This window comes from Patagioenas fasciata, chromosome 1, assembly GCF_037038585.1.
Source record: "Patagioenas fasciata isolate bPatFas1 chromosome 1, bPatFas1.hap1, whole genome shotgun sequence".
Classification (NCBI taxonomy): Eukaryota; Metazoa; Chordata; class Aves; order Columbiformes; family Columbidae; genus Patagioenas; species Patagioenas fasciata.
The window spans coordinates 180,086,765-180,107,278 of NC_092520.1; the positions used below are offsets into that span (position 1 = coordinate 180,086,765).

The 20,514-nt window shown below is 38.2% G+C and overlaps 1 protein-coding gene across 4 annotated transcripts in view; it reads right to left on the minus strand.

Annotated features, from left to right (window-relative positions):
• The window catches only part of MON2 (MON2 homolog, regulator of endosome-to-Golgi trafficking), a 73,142-nt gene that overhangs the window by 24,187 nt on the left and 28,441 nt on the right, over positions 1-20,514 (minus strand). For 2 of the 4 annotated variants that reach the window (XM_071802650.1, XM_071802648.1), the window contains exons 11-25: positions 19,538-19,691; positions 15,942-16,174; positions 14,799-14,907; positions 13,915-14,096; positions 12,986-13,098; positions 12,285-12,389; positions 9,953-10,033; positions 9,791-9,864; positions 9,622-9,712; positions 8,205-8,306; positions 5,946-6,056; positions 4,773-4,948; positions 2,378-2,540; positions 1,576-1,869; positions 607-805 (exon numbers count right to left, since the gene is read on the minus strand). In XM_071802650.1, coding sequence (XP_071658751.1) covers positions 607-805; positions 1,576-1,869; positions 2,378-2,540; positions 4,773-4,948; positions 5,946-6,056; positions 8,205-8,306; positions 9,622-9,712; positions 9,791-9,864; positions 9,953-10,033; positions 12,285-12,389; positions 12,986-13,098; positions 13,915-14,096; positions 14,799-14,907; positions 15,942-16,174; positions 19,538-19,691 — 2,187 coding nt within the window. The remainder of the gene's footprint in view (positions 1-606; positions 806-1,575; positions 1,870-2,377; positions 2,541-4,772; positions 4,949-5,945; positions 6,057-8,204; positions 8,307-9,621; positions 9,713-9,790; positions 9,865-9,952; positions 10,034-12,284; positions 12,390-12,985; positions 13,099-13,914; positions 14,097-14,798; positions 14,908-15,941; positions 16,175-19,537; positions 19,692-20,514) is intronic. The other 2 variants (XM_065835826.2, XM_065835816.2) reach the window with 1 other exon arrangement.

A 20,514-nucleotide genomic window follows, 5' to 3' on the forward strand; every position in this document is an offset into this window, starting at 1 on the left:
ACTAAAGTAACTCAGACTGACACTTCTGTGTAAGACAAACAGTGGAGGAGTATCATGAGGGGAGAAAAAGAATCACTTGAATCAGTGCATAATCTCAGCATTTTTCATGTTATAAGTAGTCCAATCTTTTAATTAAAAAACCCTCTTCTTCTCTAAGCTATGTATTTCACTGACTTTACAAGCGAATTCTCTTTACATTGTAAGAGCACTGTTAGACTTGCTATACTGATGCCACAGCAGAGTTCTAGACAAGTGTTGGATAACCTTAAAAAGTCAAGAGGAAAAAAATGTTCTGACAACCAAAAGAACAGAAAAATTATTACTCTTATCAGGCTACTAAAAATTAAAGCTATTTATCACCCAGAACTGTGATGACTGAGATTTAATCTGAAGTACTGTGACATGGAATATGAAATTGGTACTTAAAATTCTTGGCTCTAAGGAGCATGAATTAAAAACTCCATAATTTTCATCACACTTGAGGTGAGATGCAACACGAGACACTTTTAAGCTAGGATTCTTGCCCAGTACTTTAATTTAAAAAAATACACAAAAGCATAAAGTTTATTACTGTATCTTTCGGTAATTTTAAACTACAAATTTTACCTAAAGGCTGCAGTAAGTATCTCCTGGTGTTAAATATTCTTGCAACTCCAGCCAGTGTCAATACCCATGTCTCAGCCCACTGTTTCTCAGCTGTATCCCTTGAATGATGGATGAGAATGTTGCCTCCTCCTGATTCAATCTTCTCTTTGTCGGCTGTGGTAGAAGATTCTCGAACCCTATCCAACAGGTGAAATAATACCTGTAATAGTCAGAAAAAGAGGAAAAAGAACAACTTTTCAAATAACATAGTTGTATCCATGGTAAAACAACACACAATAGTAATTTTTCCATTATCCTTTCTTGTGACTGTGTCACCTTGAGAATTTTCTTATTCTAAACAGTCTCTGCAACAGCTAAGGGTAAGAATCAGCCAACTGAGAAGGGTTAGAAACACCATGATCCAAAACCACTGAGAACAGTGTCGGCACTAACAGGAGGCTAAAACCGATGGACCTCGGATACCTCGTAGGTATAAGAGGCAACAGAGTCAGCTACAGCCTGACTTTTTCCATAAGGCTCAACCAACATCACTGTGATTTAGCCTGGGCATTTGACAGATCCTCTCAAATAAGAGAGCCAAAGCAGAGCGCAAAGTAAAGCTTGATTTAATATCAGATCCATCCAATTACGTGACCCTCAGACATCACCATATTTTTGCGCAAAGAAAGGAGTCAGTTATCTCCATAGGAAGGCAGCAGCTTTTTTATACAAGTCCTGAGTAAGAAAGGAATAGTCAAGATACAAACGTTACATTTATAAGAACTTTAAGGGCCAGAGAAAAGAAAGCATGAAAACAAACAAACAAAAAAAGCCAACACAGAACAAAAGATGATGTCAGACTTCTGCCACCATATCTGATCTTTAGAAAGTCCTAATAAACTAGTTAACAAATATTAAAATAGCATGTCAATGGTTACCAAAACGTGAATGCAATTTAAAAACCCTTCAGTGGAAGCTTACACATCGTACCTTCCATATTACTGTGTGCCATGTTGAATGTTGCAATAAAGTTCCATGAGCACCAATAGTGGAAAACAATGTCTGCCCAGCACTCTTTCTAACTGCAGGTCGGGGATCCACACACAGTTCTCCCAGTTTGGCATAAAGGCATAACCAAAGACAGTCAAACGGTGGTGCAGGATGAAAAGGTCTATTCAGCATCACTCCCTTTTCTTCTGCCTGTTTCTGCAACACTGCTTCTTCTTTGTTTAACTCCTTTTCAATAATTTCACCTCTTTGAAAAAAATAATCTGAAATGTTCCACTACAAAATAAATAAGACATATGTTGTTTTACAATAAAAGTATTATAATGTTCTTAATGATCATGAAATAAATAGTTTATCATTTTCATATTTAGAACTATTTTGCAAAGTACATCAAGATACTAATTTTCCTACACTGATGGAAGATCAGCACATAAATACAGCAAGGTGCAGAAAGCATTTTTCTTAGCCTCAGCTTTTAGGCCTAAGTTATACATGAAATACTACAAAGGGAAACAACATATTAAAAATAAGATACTGATGAACACGGTTACAACACAATACTATTTTTTTACCTAACCCTGGAGTCATGCAGGTTAACATAAATTGTGCTCCCTCAATCTATAAACGATTCCAAATGACAGCATGACATTTCAGTAAGAACTCAAAAAATAGGTTTTGGCTTTTATTTGTAAAACTGAGTACAGATTAATTTTCACGTTAAAAAAACAAAAAAAGGAAAATGAAAGGCAGAAGCAGCATTACTGTAGGTTAATATAAAACTCACCAACAAACCAATGGAAGTTAAGCTAATATTTAGCTCTTGATTATGAAGTCCAAAGCTTCCTGCAACTTCAACAACTATTTGAAGACAAGTACACGGCATTGTTGGAAGAAAGTCTGTCACAACCAACTGAAGACACTGGAACGCAGTCCGTATTAAGGACTCTCTTAAAAAAACCACAGAACAAAACACGCACATATTTCAAATTTCTTCAAAACCACAGGAATACTTTAAATACAATACCTCAGGAGATAGTACTATTAACAGAAAAAAAAAAAAAAAGCAAAAATACATTTAATGCTTTTGAGATGAATTTGCAACATTTAAAATGTTTCAGCTAAAGGGTTTTTTCTAAGATATGACATGAAGTTGAAGCTTCAAATTCTGATGAAGTATTTTAGTCCACGTTAGGTAGCTAGTGAAGCTGAAGTTTAGACTCCCCAGTGAATCTCAGCTAGTTTTATATAGTAAAGTCTACCTCTCTGTTCTAGAGTTCTAGGACTTGTTAGTTCAAATGTGTTAGCTAAAACATTCTAAAAAAGCCACAATGGACAAAACAAAGCTTAAGTTTAAGCATGATAATCTTCCAAAGAGTAAGCCATTCCAAACAATTTCTTATAGCAGCAGTTACAAATTACTTAAACTATGCCAAAGAGATAGGCAAAATGTATTTTTATTAGGAAAGATGCAGGTTAACATAGTGGTAGTACTACTTGCTTTAATAATATATTATGTTAGACAAAATCTTTTCAAAATATTTGCCATTAAAGCGACCTTTAATAAATACTTTGCCTTCCGAATTAAATTCTGAAAACAAACACAAAATAAAAAGGTAGTATGGAAAAGGTTTGTGAGAAGGAGGTCTCAGAAATAGCATGGTCATCTATAACTAAAACCTTGTTCAGTGAGAGACAAACTGAAGGAATCAAAAGGATAGGTGGAGTGTAGATAATATAAAACAGGAAAACTGCATTTAAATGTCACTATCGTGTTTTTGTTTGTTTTAATGCTTAATGTTTACCGTACAAAATTAAAAAGTCCAAAGGTTTGTAGCACAGAAACTTGGTTTCCTTCAGAATATATATCCCAGGAAAAAAATTCAGAATACAAATGTGTCAGTTACATATTTCGGAATCCCAAATAAAATAATGATTTTTTTTCAGTTAATTAAAAACTAAAATCAGAGGTTGGCCATTTTCTCTGTATCGCAACAGCCGACATAATACAGAGGCCAGAAGAATGGACAAGGAACTTCACATGGACAATAATAGTATAACTAATAATTCTCTACTATGATGCAGACAGACATCCATTCTACCACATAAGATCAAAGGATTTATCGTTGTTGTATTCATGGAGGAAATGCCTACACACGACTTTCCCTCATATTTGTTACAGGAGTTTATAAAATGAAAAACACCTAAAACTGCTGCAGTTCCCTCTCCACTACAAACTTTGAGAGGTATGTGACCTCTGAGGACTCTAAGAGAGAAGGAAAGGAGCCAGGAAAATATAGTTACACTACTCATTTTGAAGAGCTGAGTTAATCAGAAAGTAACCTCTCTTTCCAGTCTTCAAATGCAAGGCTGCTAGAACAAATTCAAAACAGCTCATTCCTCATCTAGTGCCTCACACTACTATGTGTTTGGAGAAGGGTTTCAAAGTCCTTCATGCAAGTGGCAACAGTAATACAGCTCTTCAAAAAGTAAAATTGTCCTTAATGTCAGAGGTGGCCACCAAAGAAGGTAAATATAAATGCAAGATATTTAAATGTAGCTCAAAAACTTAAGATCATACAGAGCTTTATCAATCCTCCAAATAAACAGGGGCATCCCATTGAAAAATTCTTCAGAGACAGACTTCCTTTTGTTTGGCAGGCTAGGACCGTACAATCAAGAAGTGACCAAGTATCAGTGGCTCTCAAAATATCATCCTCTGTACTTATAACAGCCTGGCAAGAAGTTCTCCTGGAAGGTAAATGGATTTCTGTCCTGGAATCCAGGATGTTCACTGACCAGAGGAAAGACACTGGAGAAGAAAGTCTCATGGTCAGCAACTATGATAGTATCGGCCACATCTTGTGCTCACAGCTAGAAGTGAGCTAAGAAATGTAGTTCCTTCCCAAGGAAAAGGAGGCTTGCTTAATGTTTTTTCTGCTCTAGTTGATATGATGTAGGCAAATAGCGCTATGTTGAAGAAAAGGAGATTATTCTATGTGCTTTGTAGGAGAAAACTAAGATATAACACAAGATTTTAGCAACACCTTGTTCATAAGATAAAAATAACAATTAAAATTATGGCTATTATCTAAGTGGCTATTAAAGTAGTTCTAACAAAAGTAGATTCTTTCTACTGTTCTTATCTTACATAATTTCAAAATTTTATTTCCACTACTTACCCCTGATCACTTCGGATTGCCCCCATGACTCCAAGCACCAATGGCCAACCAGGTCCTAAGATGTCACCCTGACTTTGCAAAATTTGTAGGACACACTCTAACTGCTTGATCCTGATATCAGGATGACTGATGTTTGACAGCTCCTTTAGTGGATTCAATAAAAGCAGCTGCAGTCTCTAAAAGTAAACAATAAAGTGTTTTAAGGATGCTAAAATTTAACTGCTCCTTAAATTTGAGAAAGAACTTCTTCTCAGTGAAGGTAACAGAGCACTGGAACAGGCTACCCAGGGGGGTTGTGAAGTCTCCTTCCCTGGAGACATTCAAACCCGCCTGGACACATTCCTGTGCGACCTCACCTAGGCGTTCCTGCTCCAGCAGGGGGATTGGACTGGATGATCTTTTGAGGTCCCTTCCAATCCCAAACATACTGTGATACTGTGATAATAAATGAAAACATACAGTACCAATTGAAGATTAATTTAATGAATTCCATAACTCTTTCATTAAATGCCCAAATTCCGTGTCAGACTGGCCTAAGAAACTGTCTATAAAGGATCTCAGCAGAAAATATGTACTTTTTTCTTCTCCCAAACCCCCACCCCCCTCATTCTCCAGGTCCCTCAGGAAGCAGCTACAACATGCTGTCATAGTTGCATTAAAAAAAATCATGCAACTTCATGTTCACCCTGCAAGGCAAGACTCAGCTTCCTACTAAACAGACCTTGAAAAAATTATCCATTGAGCCTCAGTAAAAATATCAGTGTGTTTTATTAAAAATTGATTGAGTAGCTGTGATTTAGGAGGTCAGGCAATGTATTTTTTACCTGCTACCACATCACATATATACTTCTAAACACTCTGGAATTGTTTTGCACTCATGAGGGTGATCCATAATTTGTTCCAACAAATGGACACAATATGCAAGCATCACCACTCTTTGTCATGCATTTGAAAAGGAAGGAGGATAGTTCATTAGAATTCATGAGGTGATTCTCATTAGTTACATCTGAATGTTATAGCTGTAGGCTTTATAAACTCGACAGTGAAGTTGCTTCAGTAAAGTACCCCCTGTTCAGTGACCTCTAGAAAACTTCCTCTAGGGAAGATTTTGATTTGATGTTCATTTTAAGTTCCAGAAAAGGAGGGAAGCAGCTGCTCTTAAACTTACTTTACCTGATTTTGAGATAATGGAGGATCATGGCTGAATGTCAGTCCTGCTTTAATGAGAGAAGTTAAAGCTTCTGCTCCCCATTCTCTCATTCTGGAGTTTGGATGCTGACAGACCTGAAAACACAGCAATATTGTGTTTAAAGTCACTTCTATTTAATCAAGATTTTAATATATGTAATATATGAAAATTGGATATTTTAATTATATTACAATTTACATACAATACTACAATATTTTTACAACAATACAGTAAAGTTCTAGATGATAAAGTCAGGTCTAAAAGTAAAAACAAATAATCTTTTGGACAGACATACCTTCTGAATTAGGAAGCAACAGGAAGCAGTGAAAGACAGAGAAGGAAACGTAATGAAAACCACAGCAGTTCAAGCCAAGACATTTTCCAAAATGAATATACTATTAATTCAGATAACGATTGATTAAAAAGCACCAAACTGCTCTTCAATTAATGCCTCAAACTCTCAGGTTTATCCTAGCCTTAAACTACGATAAAATTCAAAGTTTCATCTTTCACGCATAGGTTAACATAATCAAGTGAGGAAGCACGACAGTAGTCAACATAAGAAGTGTCTGCTCTTCTATAGTCTCAAATAAAACCAAAAACACCAACACCCTACATAGTGAATGTAAAATAAGCCTTATATTCCATTATTTCAAAAACTTGACAAAATTATAGTGAACACTATCTCAAGCTTAAGTTTCAAATGTGTCTTCATTCCTCTTTGTCTCTTAATTATCTAAACCTAACAGTTTTGCTACTTGCTTTTTTAGAACAGAAAAATTAAAAACATTGTGCAAATCCTTTGCATAGATACTTAGCATGAACTGTACTACCACATCTGATACATTACCCTGAAAGAAACAGGATGAGTCTACAATTTCATTAATGTCTGCATAATTATTTCCACCCACACTTCCAGCCATAGATCAGATGGTGTGAGAATCCAAAAGCAAAGTCCAAGGCAGGATCATAAGGAAGGCTGATGGTTGTATTTGGTGGACCATTCCCTTGTCAGCCACTAGCCAAATTGAAAAGGAGGATGATGTAGAAGAGCTAGTTTAATGTTAAAAAATGCAGACAAGAAATAGCTACTTTCCTGAATTACTGATATTTTTGTTACCATATATAAGAAAAGGAAATAACGTGAACTACTTCATGATGCTCTGAATCTGACCAGATAATCAGTTCCAGAGACAGGGAACGAATTCTTCCCTCAGGTTGTGTTTAACTGAATTTGCAACTGGTATATTCTCCTTCCTTATTGTACCTTAACAACTTTAGGAAATAAGGTAGTACTTTAAAAGAAGTTGAAATAGGCTCACAAAGTCTTAAGATATAGATGGTGAACCTTATTGTCTTGGAGGGGAAAAAAAAGACAAGAGAAAGAGATGCCTGTGCTTTAAGTCTTTAAAACCCTAAGTATCCAAATCTGTTCCCCTAGATAAAAGATTATGTGGAAAAGATCTCAATAAATAGGGTTAGAGACGACCAATCATTAACACTGTTTGAAATAATGCACTGGTTCTAAGGAAGCATCTGGTATTTCCCACAAAAGCTTTGTCCTTTACTCACTTTAAATCAAACCTGGTTTTTGAATTTCACTGTTCTACATATCTATGTAGAGAATTAAAACTTTACAATTACATTCCATCACCTGATTTTAGTTTCAAATTGAAAGCTTAAGATTTTTTTTTTTCCTGGATGGACCATTTTTTCATGTTGAAGTTAAAATGCGTAAGAAATTGAAACAGTGTTACGGACACCTATTTTTATATTTGTACAGTATAATCTTAAAGAGACCGTTCCAAATGTTAGTTTTGTTAGTAAATCTAAGGGCTTCAATCGATCTGGTAAGGACACAAAGACACATCTTAACATCTTCCTAGATATTCGTACTATGTGAATCCAGGGTGAAACCTGCTTGTGTTGCCTCAATTTTAACACATAAACAAAGCGCAATAAATTGATCATTTTAAACATCGCTGTGTTTAAAATATATAAAGACTGATGGCACCAAAAAGACAAAGTCAACAAGAGATATTAAACTACTGGAATTTAAATCTATGAATTCATTTTTAAACACAAATAATACTGTGTTCAAGCTGCAAAAATGAAGCGCATAAACCAAAACATGTAAATACAATTTAGATTTTTTTTTTAATTATGTTTTAAAAATGCATTTCCACAGATCATTTATTAATACAAAGTAAGTTCTAGTACAACTGATAAAAGCAATTAGTTACCTCCAGAAGATGACCGGTCAGAGGTCTCCAAAGAATCTCGATCCTGTGCATGTTAACTAGTCCTGTTTCCAGTAATTTAGCAACAGCAAAAAGCGATGGTTCCTTAATAAAATGGGATTTGAACACATGACAATGAGTTAACTCAGATAATTTCAGAGCCTTTTTCTACATTACAATGTCGAAATTGAAGTGCAATTAATCTCACTGAAGTACGTTTCATAGGCTGTGAACAGTAACACCAACTTAGATGGCTGGGAAGCTTCCACAGCATTTGCAGTACTTCAGGAGAAGCCACAAGGGGGTAGCACCAGCACACCATGAAGAACACTTCCTTCCGAATTTTTCATACAGTTTTCTCCAAGTTTGATAATAACCAGAGCACGGATATTCCTTTCAAAACTCTCATTTTTACACAGTCCTCCCTTCAACCAGTTTTATGACATTTTACTAGCAAAATAGCGTTTTTCCCCATCACAACTTTTAAAGTTCAAATTATATATGAACAAACAATATAGAATAATTCATTTAAGAATCCCCTTTAACTTCCTTCAGCTTCATAAATGCCCTGTAGGAACGTGATAAATTTTTCATTCACCAAATACACACACAAATATTTGTGATAGTTTTGTGGGTTTTTTCTTGTTTGTTTGTTTGTTTTTTTTAAAAATAAACATATATTCAAAATGACTGTTGTGCTCGAATTATTCTCTTTTCCCATTTCTGCTGATTTTTTTATTCTCATTTTCAACTGATTTTGAAGACAAACTTTGCCTATTTTAATTCACTCTTTGTTGCTGTAATTGTAATATAATATAAAGCATATTTTCTGTCATCATTATTTCTAGCATAATAGATCAAAGAAAACTTTGAGAAACTCTCCTCTGGGATTATAAGTAGGAGAATATATACTCAATCTTATTCAATCACAGGGCGTTTAACCTTTCTTGGCTAAAGGTTGCTTACTGAGGCTGACAGGAATACCATCATTTCCCCAAGTAAATATGAATTATCAGAGGGGGTTTTTTTTAATATCTAAATTGTCAGGCTTTTGCTGAGATATATTATTTTTTAAATAGCGAAATTAAAATAAGCACCTTGCAGAACATACTGTGCTATTCAGAATCCCTAATCTCTGAAATTACAAGGGCATTTAAAAGTTTTATCCACCCACAATCTTGACATTCCTCAGTTAGCAAAAAACACAGCAGGAACACAATGAGAATTTTCAGATAATTGACTAACCATATGAACTATTATAAATAAGACATTCTCTGGTTCATAATTTATTTTTTACTCTAAAGCACCAGATGTATTACTGCTTCAATATTAGAAATAGTTAGCCTAAAGGACAAATGTACAAGTCTTCTGCCTGTTTCACAAAAACACCTAAAAAGAAAATCAAGAACTCTTTTTATACCTTATTGTTTCCATAGGCCATATCCATTGCTTCCAAAGATAAGGAGCAAAGGGCGTTTATTAAGTGATGTAAAGACACATCGTCAAGGTATCTGAAAAATAACAGCTATCAAAACACTGCCAAGCTTGATATACACACATTATTTTAATTATAAGATAAGATTTCTTACTGTGAGCTTTCAAAAAGCCTTGAAAGTATGTTGGATATAACTGGCAGATCAGTCATAACTGCTGTAGTCAGAACCTTGAAAAAGAGACAGAAATGTGTCTTATATATTGCAAGAGAAAAATATCGCATAATCATGAACTGTAAAATGAACAATCACGCTTACTGTGCTGGGCCCTTCTGCAGCTCTTCCAGGTTTTAATGCACCCCCAACACCAGGCTTCAGCCCCAAAATCCACACAAGATGCTGAAATACAAAAGCATAATTTTCAGCAAAAAAGCTTTTAAGGCAGGAAGGAAACATTGTACTGGAAGGCCAAGGCCAGTCCAGTCTCACCTCTGTGCCCAGTAAGATCATGGAGAAAATCCTTCTGGAAACTGTGCTAAAGCACATGGAAAATAATAAGGCAATTGGTGACACCCAACATGGTTTCACTACGGGTAAATCACGTCTGACAAATGTGGTGGCCTTCTAGAGTGGGGTTACAGTGTTGGTGGACCTGGGGGTCCTGGTGGACAGAAGGACGACCATGAGACAGCACTGTGCCCTTGTGGCCAAGAAGGCCAATGGCATCCTGGGGTGTATTAGAAGGGAGGTGCTTAGTAGGTCGAGAGAGGTTCTCCTGCCCTTCTACTCTGCCCTGGTGAGACCACACCTGGAATATTGTATCCAGTTCTGGGCCCCTCAGTTCAAGAAGGACAGGGAATTGCTGGAGAGTGTCCAGTGCAGGGCAACAAAGATGATGAAGGGAGTGGAGCATCTCCCTTATGAGGAAAGGCTGAAGGAGCTGGGGCTCTTTAGTTTGGAGGAGACTGAGGGGTGATCTTCTTAATGCTTACAAATACATAAAGGGTGAATATGACAAGTACGGAGCCAGGCTCTTCTCAGTGACAACCAATGGTAGGACAAGGGCTAATGGGTGCAAACTGGAACACAAGAGGTTCCACTTAAATTTGAGAAGGAACTTCTCAGTAAGTGTAACAGAACACTGGAACAGGCTGCCCACAGGGGTTGTGGAGTCTCCTTCTCTGGAGACATTCAAAACCTGCCTGGACGCCTTCCTGTGTAACCTCATCTAGGTGTTCATGCTCTGGCAGGGTGCTTGGACTAGATGATCTTCTGAGGTCCCTTCCAATCCCTAACATCCTGTGATTCTGTGTGGATAAGGGAAGAGCAGCTAATGTCATCTACCTGGACCTGTGCAAAGCATGTGACACTGTCCCATGTGACATTTTTGTATCTAAATTGGAGACAGACGGACTTGATGGATGGACCACTCCGTGGATAAGGAATTGGCTGGGTGGTCACACTCAGAGTTGCAGTCAACAGCTTGATGTCCTAGTAGAAATCAGTGATGAGTGGTGTACCTCGGGGCTCAGTATCGGGACCAGCGCTGTTTCACACCTTTGTTGGCGACGTGGACAGTGGGACTGAGTGCACTTTCAGCAAGTCTGCCGATAACACCAGGCTCTGTGGTGCAGTCAACACAGTGGAGGGGATGCGATGCAGAGGGACTCTGACAGGCTTGAGAGGTGGGACTGTGCAAACCTCATGAAGTTCAACAAGAATCAAGTGGAAGGTCACACACGTTGGCAAGAGCAATCCCAAGCACAAATACAGGCTGGGTGGAGAATGGATTGAGCGCAGCCCTGAGGAGAAGGACTTGAGGGTGTTGGTGAATGAGAAACCCAATGTGACCCAGCTATGTGCACTCGCAGCCCAGAAAGCCAACTGGATCCTGGGATGCATCAAAAAAAGTGCAACTGGTAGGGCGAGGAAGATGACTCTCCCCATCTGCTGTGCTCTTGTGAGACCCCACCTGGACTACTGCATTCAGCTCTGGGGCCCCAACATAAGAAAGGCATGGACCTGTTGAAGCAAGTCCAGAGAAGGGCCACAAAGATGATCTGATGGCTGGAGCACCTCTCCTATGAAGACAGGCTAAGAGAGTTGGGGTTGTTCAGCCCGGTGTGGTTCAGACTTTATAGCAGCCTTCTAGTACCTAAAGGGGATCTACAAGAAAGCTGGAGAGGGACTTTTTACAAGCGCATGTAGCTATAGGACATGGGATAACTGCTTTAAACTGAAAGAGGGTAGATTTAGATTAGATAGAAGGAAGAAATTCTTCACCATGAGGGTGGTGAGGTGCTGGAACAGGCTGCCCAAAGAAGCTGTGGAGACCCCATTCCTGAAAGTGTTCAAGGCCAGGTTGGATGGGCCTGTGAGCAGCCCGGAGTAGTGGAAGGTGCCCCTGCCATGGCAGCCGGGGTGGAACTAGATGATCTTTAAAATCCCTTCCAACCCAAACCATTCCACGATAAACCTGAGCTAGCCAGTAGCCTTCCTGCCAAACAGAATCCAAAGGAAATGATGCAGTATTTACTCAAGGCAATTCAAAGTCTACCATGAGTAGAATCAAAGCTTCTTCTGTTGCTCACATAAAAACTCAGAACCAAATTATGTCAAAAAAGCAAGGCATAAACATTTCCTATTGTACCTGAAGAGTAGCCAGGACAAGTTGCCATGATGTACCAAGAACGGCCCCATGGCAGTGAGCTAAATTGAGTAATGTCCTCATACACTGGATATTTTTAGAAGTCAGCTGAAAAACAAACAAACAAATGACCACACATTTTTATTATTCTATAATAGGAGTGCTTCTAGGAAACTTGAAATTTTTTACTAAATAGCTTAAATATTACATTTTATTTGCACTGATGCAATGTATCTTTTTTAGAGTAGTAGTTCAGTATCTCTTCTTCTCTCAGTCTTATCTTGTTCAAGGTGAATACAATTTGATCACTGCCCTCTCCTCCCAGTTTCACGTTATTATCAAAGACACAAGTTCAAGTACTCCAGCTTTAAGGGCATCTTCTCCATAAAATCAGAGTCTATCTTAAAAAAAACAACAAGTGAACCTTCACATAGAGGCACATAACAGAGCTGAGACCAAGGGGTTTTCAAACAGAATGGATGGAAACTGCTGAGCTATAAGTCAGGTAAAAAACCAGGAGTAAGTCTTCTTTACAGTTAGAGAACTTTGCTGTCTAGGGCTGTTCCAAAATAAAAGCTTGGGATAATATTTCAGATAACAGATAAATAGCATTCTTACAAATACTGGTTGCTTGGTTTTGAGGCACACTGAGATACAGAAATAAGCAGTTAAGCAGGAGGAGGCCACTTACAAGTTGTACTTACCATTACTGTTCCCTGTGGCTGAAGAGCTAAGGGCTGCCCTACTGCTACAACTTGCTGATGAGACTCACTCGAGGGACTGATCATCTGCACATTCTGTCCCTGAATGGAATATGCTAGAGGAAAATTGAAAAGGAAAAAAAAAAAAAAACCACACCTAAATTTTAAACCCAGAACTTACTTGTAGTAACAACCACTTTCTGGCAAACACACTCCAGAGAAATTTTACTCCAGTGCACTGGAGTAAAGGTGCTAATCATTGTTCCCAGACTAAGGTATTTTTGTTTTTATTAAGAGGTCTAATGTCAGATCCATATGCATATTCCCCAGGCAGCTGCACTTCTTGGTACATAACAATTCATTTTCAAAATCAGAAACAGAATACATCTTCAACTGTTATATCCCATGAACTACAACATTCTCTAAGGATGTGGGAAGCAACTTGTTGTGCGCTGAAGAGCGCCCAAAACTTAAAACCTCCCGTTCACACAGTAAGTATTACCATTGCTAGAAAATTGTAGAAAAGACTGCAGTACACCAAAAATGCAGGATGTTCTAGCCAACTCTTGAATATTTGGGTTGCCCAGAGACCTTGTCAGAATTTGAATGCCTTAATTACATGTTCCAACAGACCCTTAGGATGATAGACAGACAGACAGACAGATCTCCCTAGAATATTAAATTCTGACATATGCTAAGCATTCAGGAAGTCTTAGATTTCCTAGAATGATACTCAGCAGATGCTGCAAGACTAAGCAGTTGTGGAAAGCAGGCCATCTAGATCCTTGCCTGAGGATTCTAATATAATTTAGTATAGCCAAATACTACAGTTGCATACTTCAGAATCATATTCTGAGAAATTCGGGCTAGAGGACAATACATGGAACAAATTTAAAAACACTTTAACAATTAAGGAAAACTTCTATACTTACATTTGCTGGACAGAGCTGCAGTTGTGCTGTTCAATACAGTAAGGGCATAGTGAGGAGGCAAGGATCCTTTGCAAATAGCAGTGATAAAGGCATCTCTTGATGTTACAAGACCCAGTCTTCCACAAAGTGCAGCCATGGTCAATTCTGCTTTCAGAATATTTTCAGTGGCAGCTTCATCAGTGCTGAAAGAGTACACGTTGTTTAGTAAGAATTAACCCATGGCAAAGAAGCAGGCAGCTAAGCAAAACTGAAAGCAATGAGAACATATACTTTAAGCCTGTCAACACTATAAATACTGAAGAGCAAGCACACCATTCAACAAAAGTCTTCAGAACCATTTCCTATAAAACTGGTCTTTAGTTCTCAATGATTGGGCAAAAGAAACTACCAGGAGGTATTTAACACTAATTTCAGAAAACGGTGTTTGACAACAAAAGTGTCTTTGAAAGAAACAATTAAGTAATCAAAGTTACTACCTAGTAAACAGCTTTTCCACTTCAAAGACTGCATAGTACTAACATGTACTGAGACATTAGTCTCTTATCAACAGTAATGAAGAGATGTGTAGAATCACTTCAATGTGTTGAATCACTGAGTCAAAGTAAAACGGAATATAATTAAACAGTTTAAATCCAAGCCTTTGAAAATGTAATTAATTGTTCTATACTGAAATACATTAAAGGTTGATGCTAGACTTCTGGAGACTTCTGTGTTGTTTATGCTTAACAGACCCTCACTCCATCTAGCCACTACAAACCTGTTTGCTGAGGTGCTATGAACAATACTCTTATTTAACTGTCAACCTGAGCAGTATCAAAAGTCAGTTCAAAATATAGTTGGGAATGTAATCGTCAAAAAGTCAAGAGAAACGAAAGACCAAATACCTTGCATCAAGTAGGAGGGATAAAGCAGCCAGAAGACCACACCAACAAGCATTCACCATCTCTTCCCAGACAGCTCTGCTAACTTGAAATAAATACATATACTTGTTTACTGCCAAAAGAAAATATTTTACTTCATGACTTTCAATTTTATCACAAACTAAATGCTTGCTACTGCAATACAATGCTTACTCTAAATTACATCAAAAATCATACAAAGGTACACACAACTATTTTTAGTCTTTGTCTGGAAAAATAAACTTTAAGAAGTGTGTAATTGTGAGACAAGAAACTCACTAAAGTTTTGCAGTGAAGGAAAAACACTCTCCCCCGGTATTTATAATTCTCCATATTTTTAAATTTATTTAATTTACTAGGAAAAATAAAAATATAGGTCTATAAGACCTATAATCTGCCCGTACGGTTTCCACACCTCCCACCCTGTGCCCTGCCACGTCAGGAGCCCGGGCCGGTCGGTGTTCCCTGCAGCACCATGGAGAGCTCCCGCTCCCTCGGCCGCCTGGCCCCGCCCCGCCCGGCACCACCGGCCCCGCTTCTCCCGTCCCCCGCACCGGCCACAATCACCACCGAGAGCAGAGGCTTCCCGTACATACACGCTCTTCATATGTTGCACAAATACAAGCCTCAGTTCATATTAGTTCTGCTTTTAAATAAGTTCTTCCCCAAATACTTCAATCTTACTCAATCTCTCCATTAAAACGTTCATCTTTTTATCTTGTTACTAGAAATACGTTTTTTTCTTTCAATATGATCTTAACTGCCAAATTTCTCTCTGTCAGGTTGTCTCTTGTGAAGTTGGATCTCAGTCTGCAGCAGAATTCAGGACACAGCAAGGCAGAACAGTACTTACGGAGAACCAAATGCCCTTCTCATCCCAAATACATACATGTAAAACAGTTTAATAGACCACAAAAAGCCTATGGCTAAGGTCCTATATCAAGTATTTTTCTTTTTTTAGAGATTATTGCTGTTCTGTTACAAAACAAAATCCTCCCAAAATACCTAATTAAAAGTTTTCATATATGATTAAGAAACAATAAATTTCAGCAACAAAGCATGAAGTATTTTAAATCCTGATTTATGTAACGCTGCTCTATTTTATTTAGTGTTTGCATGTTCAGATACCTAGTTCTTTCTCTGACTGGTCAGATACAGACTGCAAGTCTTGCTGCTCTGAAGACTGTGCTGGTAATGAAGTTGTCTCTGTTGTGGTTTGACTGACTGTTTCTGCTTCTCCCAGCTCCCCTTCAATCATGGTAGTGATACCACGGACAAGATCCAGTAAACAGTGAAATGCCACTGACATGGCATAGCCCTCAGGAATCGTAGGTGGCTCTACTTTGTCCAGCATTTCCAAACTAAAAAATAGAAATCACAACAAGTAAGTGTGTAACAGTACCACAGTGATTCAAAACAATAATAAAATTCCAAATTAACGTTAAGTACATATAGGCCCCAAATACCATCCTTCAAGATCTATAGCAACTCAAGATCAAGTCAGTCATTAAGTAAAAGAGTAAATGAGTCACTAAATAAAATAGTAAATGAAAGAATATAAACCTTGAGTAGAACATTTAGATCTGCAAATAAATATTCTTAAAAAATAGCACACAGAAGAAAGCATCACTGAATGAATTATTCTACTTTAATTACTAATTTACTTAAAGCCACTGCCACAGAATGTATTCAAAAGAACACAAGTACATAAGAACAACAGAGGAAATAGGTCAGAAAGTCATGGTAGTATGAATATAACAAATTGAGAACAAGTTAGATGTTCCATTATCATTATCTTTGAGTCCATGTGACTGGAAAAGCCTGTCATAGTTGGATAATATATGATCAAATATTCATACACAGGTAAACAATGGAAATTATTTGTACAAAGAGGAAATGTCTACATGATTCACTGCTGAAAACCACACAATTAAAACATCACTATGCTGGAACTGCAGCCTTGTTGCCACTTTTCTTCATATTTTACCTTAAAAGCACATTAAGAAATGCTGAGTTACAAATCCAACAGGAAATGGAGTATAGTTGCCACAGCAGTAATGTCTACACAAGGACAGACATTCTGTTACGAAAACTACCTGCTACCCCAACAACCACTATTTCATCATTTGCTCTACAAACTACTCTTAAAAAGGCTATGCATTGCAGCTACAATACACCAAAGACACTTTTACACTGTAGTACTATCATTCATTTCTGCACAATGGATTTTCCTTCTCTCAAACCTGTAACACTTCAGTTATTATCTCTCACTTCCTGAAAATGAGTGCCTTAGATATCTGGGGGCATAGGCAGTATAGGTAAGTCAAACAGTCAACATTTCACCCTCTATCCACAAATAAGTGTGTGTGTGTGTACACACACACACACATATATACATATGGCTCCGACTACAATTATTAATGGGTTTTATACGTACAACATACCTCTGAGGTAGAGGTCATGTACTCTTACCTTCAAACATGGGAAAGCAAACTACTAAATAAATGGAGTGAGTTGGTACAGTTAAATAGGAATGGCCATGAAAAATCTAGAAGAGTCAGTACTGGGGCCAGTACTATTTAGTATATTCATCAGTGACTTAGATGGGGGCCTCGAGTGCATTGTCAGCAAGTCTGCTGATGACACCAAGCTGGGAGGAGTGGCTGACACCCCAGAAGGCTGTGCTGCCATCCAGCAAGACCTGGACGGGTTGGAGAGTCGGGCGGCGTGAAATTTAACGAACTATAACAAGGGAAAGTGTAGAGTATTGTATCTGGGTAGGAACAACTTCAGGTTCCAGTATAAGCTGGGGAATGACCTATTAGAGAGCAGTGTAGGGGAAAGGGACCTGGGGGTCCTGGTGGACAGCTGGATGACCATGAGCCAGCACTGTGCCCTTGTGGCCAGGAAGGCCAATGGCATCCTGGGGTGAATTAGAAGCGGGGTGGTTAGTAGGTCAAGAGAGGTTCTCCTGCCCCTCTACTCTGACCTGGTGAGACCCCATCTGGAATATTGTGTCCAGTTCTGGGCCCCTCAGTTCAAGAAGGACACGGAACTGCTGGAGAGAGAGTCCAGCACAGGGCAACAAAGACGATTAAGGGAGTGGAGCATCTCCCTTAGGAGGAAAAGCTGAAGGAGCTGGGGCTCTTTAGCTTGGAGAAGAGGAGGCTGAGGGGTAACCTCATTAATGTCTATAAATGTGTAAAGGGTGAGTGTCACGAGGATGGAGCCAGGCTCTTCTTAGTGACAAACAATGATAGGACAAGGGGCAAGGGGTACAAACTGGAACACAGGAGGTTCCACTTAAATATGAGAAGAAACTCCTTCACAGTGAGGGTGACAGAACACAGGAACAGGCTGCCCAGGGAGGTTGTGGAGTCTCCTTCTCTGAAGACATTCAAAACCTGCCTGGACACCTTCCTGTGTAACCTCATTTAGGTGTTCCTGCTCCGGCAGGGGGATTGGACTAGATGATCTTTCGAGGTCCCTTCCAATCCCTGACATTCTGCGATTCTGTGAAGCGTCTTCGTCTATTGATCTTAAAAACACATACTTACTGTATGTGTTCCATGTAAACAGAAAGACAAAATATAGTGGTCTGGGAAGAGACAGGCCCACATTGGCAAGAAGACCTCTGCTTGCTCTGTTCACAATTCATATCTCCCATTAGGTCATTGTGCAAAAGTATAAGATGTAGCCAGTGTATGAAAAATGTAATGGCAGCAGTAGGAGAGAATCAATGCTACGATGTGACCCAAATCCACAGTTAGTCAGTCATCTCCTTACATGCAGGGACTACAGACGAAGTACAAGATAGAAGAAAAACCGCTGACATGACACACTAGTAACTATTCTGTAATCTTACACAGAACAACATTCATGGCCACTGATGGAACAGTCATGTCCACACATACATGTTAAACTATTGAAATCTGAGGATGAATTTGTCCTTCTGTGTCTCAAAGGCAGATAGAGGAGTTTCTACCTTAAACAAGTGTTAAGATTCAGGTTATGTGTTGATTTCACTGAGTATTAGTATGCCAAAATTTCATGGGCCGTACAAATAACATTCAATACAGAAGAGACTGACCCTCAAGGGTCATGACTGACATGAAAAAACTTCCACTATTTGAAAGTAATGTAGTACTCACAGCTCTAAACTGAGAACATGATCTCCATTACACAAAGTCACCCAAAACAATTGGTCATTCTATGAACCACGTACAGTCTAGCCCTCATATAAAGGTCAATACGTTTTTTGGAATGACAGCCTGGCCAATATCTGCCACAATATACTGCTCAAAAAAACCTGTAAACACAGCAAAGCTGGTGTAAGAAAGCTATTTTTCACTCCCACTGATGTCCCATTCGCTTAATGCTCCCTAATGTTTGCCATTACACAAGCCAGAAAAAGATATTCTAAAGTTGTTACGTATCGTAGTAAGACCTAAAAGCGAAGAGTTTACACAGCAACAGGATGGCAGTGAAAAAAATCCAACAGATGCTAAAGCCATAGGGGATATTTGGATCACAATCCAGAGCATTCAGACAAAACAGCAAAAAAGCAGAACACCTCAAGGCACTAACAAAAAGGAAACGCATAATATCCCTCAAGGCCAGCGAAATGAAGACCTCGATACTCACTATTAAAAAAATCCTTAAACAATCAAGTTGGAAATAAAATTATTTGTTATATCCATTTTCAAAAAGATAGAAGTACTTACTAGGTAGCTTTGGCACTGCCTTGTACAGTTACATTCAGGATGGGTATCCAAGTGCCTCTGTACTCAAAGGCAGGTAATACAGTTGCTCCTCCTCCCATTCCAAGCACCCCTGGATTAGTTTGTGCTGTGCCAGTATTCCCCGATGCATTGCTTCCTGTTCAGAAAAACAGCATGATAAAATCAACCAATCTAATTTTAACCATCAGTCAACATTCTTTTTCTGTATTTATGAATAATCTAAGTTGAAATATGTGGATTAATCTGAGACACGCTGCTTGGTAATAAAAACCACCACCAACAGAAACAACTACTTTTGAGCTCCCTCACGTGTCTAAAACATGATTTTATGTGCAAAGTAATTAGTTTAAAAGGTGCAGTTGATTGATATCAATTGTCTTGTTTTCAGTCAAAATCTTTCTGTGAAAGGTACAGCAGACTTCTTAACATTCTGTGAATTAACTGAACTTCTGTGGTCTCGATAAAACAAGAAATATTTTAGTGAAGATATCTAAAGATGATTAAGATAGATATTTAAAAACTAAGAATTATTTGAATAGTTACATCTAGAAATTAGTAGCAGGAAAGAGAAGTTAATCATTTCAAGAACAAACATCACCACAAACTTTAAAGATTTCAGAAATGCAGAAGTCACAAGAAGAAACTCAAAGAGAACTGCAATGTCTGAATTTTTTCCAAGCCAAGGCAGAAAAAAACCAAACTCCATCAGGGAAGAGATGACAATGTGCCAACCAACAGTTAGGAAGGAACAAATTCGGTTCCAATATAAGAAGCCAAAAAAAGCAGATAAAAGGACAAAGAACTCTGTGTGTATATATATATATACACACACACACATATATACTTCCGACATATAGAAGGTCTATACATACTCCTAGTATGTATATACCTACTGTAGGACTACAGACCTACTATATAAACCTACTATAGATCTACTAGGAGTAGAAACTACAAGTTTA